Raw genomic sequence first — 11914 nt, forward strand, 5'->3', positions numbered from 1 at the left:
AGTGTTGCATTGCCATAACTTAAACAACAAACAAACAAACGAACTTAGAGGTTAAGTGGACTAGGAAGAAAGTCTGATGGTTTTCAATTATACTAAAATATAAAATTTAAGTAATAACAAGAACTTTAGAGGAATAATACTGTTGAATTATGAGAAATTTCTCTATTTAAAAAAATATTTAATTTAAAAAAATCTGAGACATTAGCACAAAGTTAAAATTGTATGTAGCACCATCTGTTATGAGATTTTATTTCAAAATAATTTTTATATTATTAATTATTATAAAAAAGGCAAAAGACTTCATTTTGAGGGTAGAGATGAGTTGTTGAAAAATTGTAAATGCCAATAATGCCATGAGTAAAATTGACATTCAGAATTTTTTTTAAAACTCATCTCTACCCTGCAAATAATCTTGCAGTTTCAAAACTTTTGGTTCATTCAGTTCTGAAATATAATGCAAAATAGATGCCAACACACACAAACACATACAGGTTTTTTTAGGTGTGTTTTTGAATTTTGGTGTCAAAATGTCAAGAAATGCAAAAATAAAAAAAAAATCAGGATCAAAATTTGATCAATTACCACATTTTTATGTTGTATTCTGGGAAAGTAAAAATCATAGAAACAGATGTATAGTTTATCTTATTGCACAAAACAAAGGTGACAAAATATATAATTCATAAGTAGATTTTATTTATGGATGAAGAAAATAGTATCTCTATCAGTGTATTTATAAATTCAGAAGAAAAGTGATAGGTTGGATTTTTCACACTAACTTTCACTTCTCCCACAGTAATTGGTAGTTATTATTTTGGATTAAGTAAGATAGCTAACTTTGTAGAGATTTTCTTTATGTGCATCTCATGTTTGTGTTCCTTTAATCTTGCTTTAATCATGCATTTTTTAACATCAATGTAATGTAATCATCAAAAATTTAAAAAATTTGGAAAATTTTTGACAATTCTAAATCTAAAGCTGTGGTCACACCTTGCAATTTCTAGCTGCACAGGCAACTGCAACAGCTGTTCTTATCTAGTAAACCTCCATCAAAAACTGGCATGACTGCAACTGCAACTAGAAACAAAAAAGTTTGTTCTACTCGTGCTGATTGCAAATGCGCATCCAGTCAGCAGAAACCTTTGTGTCATGTTATACAGTAGCAACATTGAAAATACTTCATCATTATGGCAGAAAGTAGGAGGATTGATACTTTTACAGAATAGAGATTGATTGAGCTTATTCAGGCTCACAAATACCTGTGGGATTTTAATTTTTCGTATTATTGAAGATTTTATCTCTTAGTGTATTCTCGCCATCTCTAACAAAATGATTGCCTGTTTTCTTTTATTCATTGGAGAAAAGGAACTGCTTGCCATTTTAATAAGAAAAGTGGCTAAAATTCTGTAAATACTCTGAAGTAGAATGTAAACTGTCAGTAAATTCACAAAAATAGTCAAAAACAAGCTACTGTAATTTTATTGGTTTATTATGAAGTCACATGTTTCCGAGTTTCAATGCCAGCAAACAATGTGTGACCATGAGAAGACACATGTGACTTGTGCTTGTTGCAGTTGCAATCGCCTGTGCGACTGGAAATTACACGGTGTGGCCATGGCTTAAGGAACTTGACTAGAATGTTTCTTGATGGGTAAAGCAGATATTGTTAGTTGGACAGGCAAAAATTTGGCAAGATGGAGTGATTTTTAAGTTTGGATGGAATGATGTAGATATAATTATATCTTAAATCATTGCTTCCATATATTTTAATTGTTTTAACTGTAAAGGTGTAGAATATTTTTATTTTATATGGTATATAATTGAATGATTTTAAAGATTTCTGCTTTATTTCCAGATTGGACATGAACCAATTCCACCAAAACCTACAAGAACATTCCTTGGCAAACCTGCCCTTGCGTTACCAGGGGCTTTTCAATACAGTATGTATCTAGAATTTTATATATTACTATAACAAATACAGTTGCTATTATGAAACCTATATTAAGCAAACTGAAACATTAATATTATTACTAATTAGAATCTTTTCTTCATTCAAATAATATGGTATACATCACTTATGTAAAGCTTGAGAAAATACAATAAATCAAAGTGAAATTAAAAAGATTTTATTGTTTATTTATTATGTAGGCTCTTCCAATAGATTGCATTAGCAAAATACAAGAAAGAAATCTTCCAGAAAAATCAACCAGTCCAGAAAAATTTTTTTTTTTACTTTATAACATTTTTTGGGCCATTACATCTCATTTTCAGATTAAACAGAAACAAAAAGAAAAGCATTTACAGAATTGCTTTGAAATTTGAAGTCTAACATTCAAATTAATGCTGCATTTTTTGACATAATATGCATCTGGCTATATCATTGGAGTAACGAACATTCAGCATATCGATTAAGATAACATACATTACATTAAACTAAAAATAACACAACAGAATAACATCAAGCAAGGGACACAAATTTGTGTTCAAATTCTCATCATCAAAACACATAACATTAAAGATGTGTAGAAATGATCTAATCAAAACCTATTACTAAACGAAGTATCTAAAAGTCTAAGAGAGAGTACATCTTCACACTTAAAAATATTCTCAAGGCAAACTGGATTTAATACAATTAGATAAGGTAAGACATCTTTTGATTTCCAGCAGTAGTTTTTAATAAAAACATTTTCAACCTATTCATAGTGTGAGATTGGGGCTGTGAGACCTCGCTCTCTGCTCAGGATGGATAATTATATTTTATTCTGTTTTGAAAGATCATAAGATCATTCAATCGTCTGTTCCTGACATTAGTTAGGAAGTTCAAATATGCAACCTAACTCGTGCTGAAATGGATAAATTTGAGTGATAGAGGGATATTAATTTGTAGGAAACGATAATGGAAGTAGGCTTGATTAATTAACTATTCTTTATTTTTGTGTAAATAAATATAAAGTACTAGCTTACCCGTCGCGCATTGCTACGATCTCAGAAGAAAGGAAATTTAAGCAAACTCGTTATGACAAAATTCAATTTACATTTTATAATTTTTATTAAAACTTATTATTATTACATTATTATTTCAAGTTGATATTAAAATTTGGAAAAGGGGGATCCCTAGATCGGTAAAATACGCGAATTTCTTCCTACAACTTCGGTTGTTGTTCGGGGTACAGTTAAGGTTTTAACGAAGTTCGAGCGAATACATAATTAGCAAAAAAAAAGTTGAAATAAAGTGATTAAACAAAAATTATTACAAATATCGTAAATAACAGTTCACAAATGCATATATAGAGATATTTTTTGAAGGTGGGAAATGGTCTTTACAATTTGAAATCGATCGAACACACTGTGCTCGAATGCTCGTGTAAATGCGCGCCATCTATCATAGGATAAATGTACTATGCCAAAAACCTTCGCGGGAGTGTATTAAAAAACTTTCCGAAGTTTTATGGCAATCGTACTATGCCACAAACCTTCGCTGGAGTATATTAAACAACTTCCCAAAGTTTCACAGTAATCGGATAAATGGTTTGGTAATGCTTGAAGGCAGACAGACACACACACAGACATACATTCATTTTTATATATATAGATTACAATGGATTAATATCAAAATAACATTAGATAAGCTCAAATTTCAATAAACTGATTATACTAATATCTGGAAAATGTAATGTGGGAACCTTTTCTTGGAATTGGAAGACTTCTTATATCATTCTTTCCTGATGGGATTGATGCATCAAAAACAGACAGGAACAACAAGGAACTTATTTACTTGGCTTATGGCATGATATTCATGTCAAAGCTTGGATAAAAGATGACCTCCACCTTTTACATCGAATCAATGGATCAATGAGGGTGTACACAATTCCTGTTTCACACTTCTAAAACTTATGTTTTAGAAAGAACTATCCTCTTTACTTGTGAATCAGAGGAAGTTGAAGATGTTACCTATTGATAAAATTTTTCTTTTTCAAGTGAACAATAATTTTTGTAACAAAATCTGTTTTAAAATTCTTTTTTAAATATCAAGATATTCCCTCACTCAATTCCCGGTTCTCACGATAGATCTTCCTCAAAAACATTTTTATGGTATTAAACTACTGCTGGAAATCAAAAGATGTGTTTCCTTATCTAATTAAATCTTTACACTCCACTTTACTAAGAAACTTTTAGGAAACTCTTCTTCCTTCTGAAGCTCAGGTTGAAGCTGTTTAAAACCCACATCCATGGGTTTGGTAAATTGGTATATTTATCTGTTTCTTATAATTTGATGATTATCAAAGTTTATTTTTTAATATAGTATCAATTCTTTATTCTAAAAATTTAATTTTGAAATTCTAAGAATAATCTTGTAATTTATTAATGCATTTTATATTTTATTTTCGTAATGGTTTTATCTGGTTTATAAATGACATTTATTTTCTCTCTTTACAGTAATCTAAAAGTTTTTTCTAAATAATCTTTATTGTAATAAATTATCCACATCTGTTCTATTCCATTATTTATAAATTTTGTAAGATGATCAGATTACGATAAAAAAAATATTTTAAAAAAATTAATTTGTTGGTCATTTAATGAATTAAACTGTTTATTCGTTGAGATATTCTATGAAATATTATTAAAGCCAACCACTGCCATATGCCATTGGGCTATATAACAGCTATAATAATAATAAATTACCAAGCAATTTGACACTAGAGGGAGATGTTAGGCACCATCTTGTATTAAATTTAATAATTATAATTCTAATAAAATAATTTAGATTGAACTGGAAGAAAATAATTGGCCTGGAGCGAGACTCTAACCTGCAACTGCTGCTTACCATGTGGATGCATTGCTAATTATGCTACCGGGACCTCTGGTCTGATATTGTCTTCCAGTATATATAACATTACCCTATAACCTTTGCAAATTTCATAATCATCAAATCATAAGAAACTGACGATAGTTGTAGCATAACATTATATATACTGGAAGACAAGATCAGACCAGAGGTCTTGGTAGCGTAATTGGCAATGCATCCGCACAGTAAATGGCAGTTGTGGGCTTGAGTCCCACTCCAGACAGATTCTTTTCTTCCAGTTCAATCTAAATTATTTAATTAAAATTATAATTATTAAATTTAATATGGCATAGCACCTAACGCCTCCCTCTAGTGTCAAATTCTTTGGTAGTTTATTATTATTATAGCCGTTACATAGATCGATGGCATATGGCAGTGGTTGGCTTTAGTAATATATTGTATTGTGTTTTCGTAGTGTTGTTTGTTTGTTCTATGAAATATTACAGTGGTGAATAGAGAATATAGTATATTGTGTTTTTATTTAAATTGTGTTTTAAATATTAATCTACTATATTTTAAGATAAACATTTAAGAATTTCTCATGTTTTTAGGGTTTACTTCAATTATAATAATAATAATCTTTAAAATATAGTACTTAAGAAATTTTAAAAAGTATAATCAGATATAATGCAATGTTATAAAGTTTTGGAGAAAAGAACTATCTTAGGAAATATTATTTTATTGTAAAACTTGAATTTTTTTTTTTTTGCATTAATAAAATAAAATCAAGCAATAAGCAGTTTCAGAAGTTTCATATCAGTTTAATATCAGAAGATAAATTGAAATTGTTCATGTTTCTTTTTCATTGTTTATATATTTATGGAAAAAGTAACATATTTAATGCCTTTCAACAGATTTTATTGTGGATTTTATAAAAAAATAAATTCAAAAGAACAGTTGCAAATTTAATCATTTGAAATAAATATTGAAAGAAAAGATGAATTAATAATAATTTTGGAAAATTTCAGAAAGTAGAAATAAAAAGTGACTGTTTTTTATGATGCACTTGCACATAATAGTTTCACATAATTATCTTCATATTATTGATTCATTGTTTTGCATTTGATGTGTAAACTAGGTAATTTAAAATGAATATTTTTTATAAACTTTCAGTGGTTTTGAGCTATAAGTACTCTCTTTACAATCTGTTATTATTGACACAAATTTTTGAGTAAAATAATTATTTAATCAAAATCAATGTCAAATACAGTGGGTGATCGGTTAATGAATAGATTGCATAATGAACACTTTCGCGAAAGATTTTTATGTTCGGACAACGAGCACCCCACAGAACAAACACAAGAAGAAGCGAAATAAATAATGAATACTGATTGGTCTTCCCTTGTCTTTGTGCAACAATTCAAAACTTTTCGGGGTGTAGGAGAGTCGACATTGACACTCAAGCCAGTATACCGATCGGATAGTATTCCTCCGAACTTTGAAACTTTCCCTTGTAATTCCAGCCTTTTATTTTTCTGATAAAACAATTCTTTTATGTATTCGCGAGACTGTTGGGTGGGCACTCGTTAAATTTTGCATCTGTTTTTCTTTTCGAAAGGTGAGAGTATAATAGCAAAGGTAGAGAGTGGGCAGAAGATGCCTAATGTTGCTGGGCAGTATGGCGTGAACAGGTCTACAGTAGACCGCAGTTCAATCTTATTTAAGAAAGATACAGTATAATCAAAAAGACTCAAGCAGCTAAAGGAATAACAAAAATCACATCTGAGAAATCAAGAACATTGAAGAGGTCATAATGGAACCTGAAACAGATCTGATGACAGAAGAACGCCAGGAACTCATGAATGAAGAACACCAAGGAACTCGGCAAGATATGTTCTCTTCTGAAAAAGAGGATTAATGCCAATATCTGTTATTAAAGATCCTTTGAAGAAGTGGGACGATGTCAGAACAACGGTCTTAAAATGACATCCAAACCAGGTTGAGGCTTGGGGATTTCTATAATTGCAATGCTATTAATTACGAAAAATCGTGAAGAAGAGAGAAAAGCAATCGACATTAGACAGATTCTTTAACCCTTTCAAACAGAAAAAACATGACTAATAACGCAAGACTACATATGTATGTATTTTTATTATTACATAGAAATAAACGTAGTAAGAAAGTATATATTTTTTATTTTTGGGGTCTCCAGAACGAATTAATTAAATTCCCATTAAAACCTGTGGTAAATTGATAATTGGTTAATGAACAATTCGGATAGTGAACAAGGTCTTGGAACGGATTATGTTCATTAACCAATCACACACTGTACTGAATATTTTTATTCACATATCTAATTAAATATAGAAGTTTCAGAACATCTTTAAATGTATGGGTAGTTCCCACTTTGTTAGATTGGAGCCATGCTAGGACTTTCTCCCATTGCTTGGACACTTTGATACACACAATGAACTGAAACACATCAAGTCTATAGCATCTGCACATGGGTACCACCAGTTCTTAATAAACAGGCTCGTTGCCAACCAAATATCTATGATAACTACCAGCAATACAAGGCTTAATGATGCAGAGTGCAAGCGGGTGGTTATAGCTTATGAACCGTCCCTCCAATAAATTTATAATAGAATTGCTAAGGATTTAAACTTGCGCTTAATTTATAGGAGAAAACAGAGCATTTTTCGAATCTTATCTAATGCAAAAGAAGGTCCGAGGACAAGAAAGTTCTCACTTTTCCAAGTTAATTGGTTTATAGAAGTTACTAGTAAAGTGGAAGCTTGTAAAGCATGAACCAATTTTAATTAAAATAAATACATAATGTTTATGAGATTTTAGATAGTAAATTGTTGAAAAACAACAACAAAATTATTTGATGACAAAAGTTTTATTATTTGATTGCTTATTGTTCTCTCAATTGGTTGTATGTTCCTTGGAACCAAGCATAACATTTTTATTAATATTATATTTGTATTATAATAAAAATATAACTGTTCTGTTTTTTAACATTAATTTCTTTCTTTGCAAAGAAAAACTAAAACAAATTTACTTCTTTAAATATTTTTTATCTGAATGCTCACTTTTTCTGTAGGCTGACAAAGTGTAGCAGTAGCACTGTCATTAAGAAAATTCTCAAGATAACACATTTTTAATTTCTTTTAAATATTTTTGTGTTTAAAAATAATACAAATAGAAGAACTTGGAGAATGTTTGTTGCAAAGATCTTTAATGGTGCACCCAGCTTTATAACTGCTTATATTTTTGTATTTTTTGTTTTTGATTTATGTAGTTCTTTGTTATTCATATCAAACTATCATTTCTTTTTTTAGACATGTCGAAAGAATACATGAAATACCTGAAAGCACAAAAGTAATAACAGAAAACTTATACATAACATAATATAGGCTACAAATGAACAACAATACGGTATCTACTTTTAATGGTGACTTGTTAAGAAAATGGTCATTTAATAACTCATGCCTTTGGCAGTGTTTCATTAATACCATCTCCCTCCAATGTAGTGGTGAGTCAGATCATGAAACTGGGAATTCATAAAGCGGGAACTACAGTATCTATATTTTTTAAAAGTTTTTTTAAATTAAATATTATTAATATCAAACATTTTTCTAGTGTTATGTTAGATCACATGTAATGTAAACACTTTCAAATTTTAAAGATATTAAGAAGTGTTAAAAGAATATCTTAAAAATAATGAAAAAATGTCATGAAATAAATATAGAATATAAGCATAGCTGAAATTCATGTTTTTGTTATTTTAGTGAAACATATAAAAAAAACTGATGGATTTTTTGGACTCTACAGAGGCCTTTCAGCTAAATTATGTTCTAATTTCATCGCAGGAGCAGTTTATACCACTGTGATAGAGGTAACTTTAGTTTTGCTAAAAAAACTTTTTAGTTTTTGAAGCATAAATTTTATTCTGGAATTAATTTTTTAATATATAAATGGCTTGCTGTATGGTATATTACAGATGTAAATCCGTCTCTGTAATCCAAAAAAACACACTTTGGTAGACTTATCTCACAGCAATTTCTGGTTAGCAAATTATTTTTTATTTTCCATTGAACTACAAATATATTTTGGGTTGGTATAATGTACTCCAACCCCTCCTCAGTGCTAGTTCAAATAAACAAGAAATATTAAAACATGACCATGTTATACCATAGAAACAAACTAAATCATAAAAAACACTTACATTTCCATATTATGTAAATTACAGAAAGTTGTTTTTTTTTTCAAAATAGGGATTGAAAGGGCAAACCTTCCTCATCCTTGACCTGTATTTAAACATAAAATTGTGCATTCCATATTAATATACATCTAAAATTAAAACAATTATAACTTCCAACAAACAAACTTCCATTACACTCACAATCATTTAAATTTTTTTACACATGGGTATATAATAGAAGTAGTAAAAAATTGTTAACATAGTAAAAATTGACATACGTATGTATAAGTTTTTTTGATACACAGACAATATTATTAAAAATATACTAGTATCAGAATTACTATGGAAGATTTTTTACAAATAATTATACCATGTTTTAACTTGTTTTAGCACAATCTATTAGTTCATTTCAGCAGTAATCAAATTGCTTACCATCTGAGTTATTTATTAAATTATTTTTTGTTTCCTTATTTCTAAATGCTCTTTAAATTTTCTTTTATAAATATCTTTTTCAAAATGCAAAATTTTTATATTATTTTGGTTAATTTCACAATTATTGTTATTTGTATGATCATACCACGGAGAATTATTGTACTTCAACCTGATGGCTGCTTCATATTCTTTTATTCTAACATCTAACATGTGCCCTGTTTACCTATGTACCTATGTTTTGACTATCACATTCCAATCTGTATACAACACCAGCTTTTTTTAGACAATCCATATTATTAATACTACTTTTATCAATACAGTCAACCCCCCTATAACACGGGTTCCTATAGTTCGGATTCCTATATCACGGCAAAAAAATTGCTACAGTATTCATACAAACATGCTAAAAAAACTTGTATAATTCGGTAGAACGTCATCGCCAACTCGTGCCACGACAGGATTGGTCGAATCTAGACCAATAGCAGATATTGTACAAACCATTGCGTTTAAATGAGCAACAGACCTACCATTTATTATTTAACATCCATAAAAATTATATTTATATTAATGATGTCTCCAAAGTTTAGTGAATTTTTCCCAAAAAAAAAAAAAATTTATCAGGAAGCATGCAAGCGCCATTCGATGACAAGCTTGCGTGCTTGTCATCGAATTTGTCAAGCATTTGACGAAAACAAGCTTAAGCAATGGTGTCGTTGAACGATGACATTTTACTGAATTATACGAGTTTTTTTAGTGTGTTTGTACAAATACTGTCGCAATTTTTTTGCCGTGATATAGGAATCCGAACTATAGGAACCCATGTTATAGGGGGGTTGACTGTATTGATAAAAGTAGTATTAATAATATGGATTGTCTAAAAAAAGCTGGTGTTGTATACAGATTGGAATGTGGTTGTCAAAATCCATATATGTACATAGGTGAAACAGGGCGCATGTTAGATGTTAGAATAAAAGAACATGAAGCAGCCATCAGGTTGAAGTACAATAATTCTTCGTGGTATGATCATACAAATAACAATAATTGTGAAATTAACCAAAATAATATAAAAATTTTGCATTTTGAAAAAGATATTTATAAAAGAAAATTTAAAGAGCATTTAGAAATAAGGAAACAAAAAATAATTTAATAAATAACTCAGATGGTATGCAAATTGATTACTGCTGAAATGAACTAATAGATTGTGCTAAAACAAGTTAAAACATGGTATAATTATTTGTAAAAAATCTTCCATAGTAATTCTGATACTAGTATATTTTTAATAATATTGTCTGTGTATCAAAAAAACTTATACATACGTATGTCAATTTTTACTATGTTAACAATTTTTTACTACTTCTATTATATACCCATGTGTAAAAAAATTTAAATGATTGTGAGTGTAATGGAAGTTTGTTTGTTGGAAGTTATGATTGTTTTAATTTTAGATGTATATTAATATGGAATGCACAATTTTATGTTTAAATACAGGTCAAGGATGAGGAAGGTTTGCCCTTTCAATCCCTATTTTGAAAAAAAAAAAACAACTTTCTGTAATTTACATAATATGGAAATGTAAGTGTTTTTTATGATTTAGTTTGTTTCTATGGTATAACATGGTCATGTTTTAATATTTCTTGTTTATTTGAACTAGCACTGAGGAGGGGTTGGAGTACATTATACCAACCCAAAATATGTTTGTAGTTCAATGGAAAATAAAAAATAATTTGCTAACCAGAAATTGCTGTGAGATAAGTCTACCAAAGTGTTTTTTTTTGGATTACAGAGATGGATTTACATTTGCAATAATTAATTTTTTATTAAACCTTTATTATTGGGTTATTCGGAAAGTAATTTCATTTTTTTTACCGCTAAACAGATTAGTCATATTTTTCCTGCCATTTTCATTCTAAACCATATTATCATTATATATTTTGACAGCTAGCATTTTAAGGCTTATTTGTAAAATATTTTGTTTGATTTTGGGCAATTGTTTATTTTTTGTGTCCCATCAAGTATGGAAGATCAAAAGCAGGATTTTCAGCATATTTTGCTCTTATATTACTGAAAAGGTAAGAATGCTGTTCAAGTGAGAAAAAAATTGTTAGACGTGTACGGAGAAGATGTATTGACAGAACCATAGTGCCAAAACTGGTTACAAAATTTCATTCTGGCAATTTCAATATTGAAGAAGCCCCACGTTCTGGATGGCCAATTGAAGCCAATGAAAACAAAATAAAAAGTACTGATTGAAGCAAACTGCCAAATAACAACACGTGAAATCTTTTTTTAATAAAATATAAAATTCATCTGGATACGAGTCCAAGTTTACTTGCCATGTCTAATCACCAGGAACAACTATTTCCATTGCAGAGACAACCTTTCTTTAGAGGCTATGCCTCTGCACGAATATGTAAAACAGTTTAAAATGTCCACAGGTGACAATCCCAACACAATTAAAAATATAATATTTGTTTGTAGAAATGGGCTGGCAG

General features: G+C 29.4%; 1 protein-coding gene across 1 annotated transcript in view; it reads left to right on the forward strand.

Annotated features, from left to right (window-relative positions):
- LOC111636592 (mitochondrial carrier homolog 2-like) overlaps positions 1 to 11914 on the forward strand; it is a 70095-nt gene that overhangs the window by 13288 nt on the left and 44893 nt on the right. Inside the window, exons 2-3 of the mRNA XM_023381872.1 lie at positions 1853 to 1937; positions 8578 to 8684. Of these exons, the coding sequence (XP_023237640.1) occupies positions 1853 to 1937; positions 8578 to 8684 (192 nt within the window). The remainder of the gene's footprint in view (positions 1 to 1852; positions 1938 to 8577; positions 8685 to 11914) is intronic.

The sequence above is a fragment of the Centruroides sculpturatus genome, unplaced genomic scaffold, assembly GCF_000671375.1.
Source record: "Centruroides sculpturatus isolate CEXI.00-Female unplaced genomic scaffold, Cexi_2.0 scaffold920, whole genome shotgun sequence".
In the NCBI taxonomy this organism is placed as follows: Eukaryota; Metazoa; Arthropoda; class Arachnida; order Scorpiones; family Buthidae; genus Centruroides; species Centruroides sculpturatus.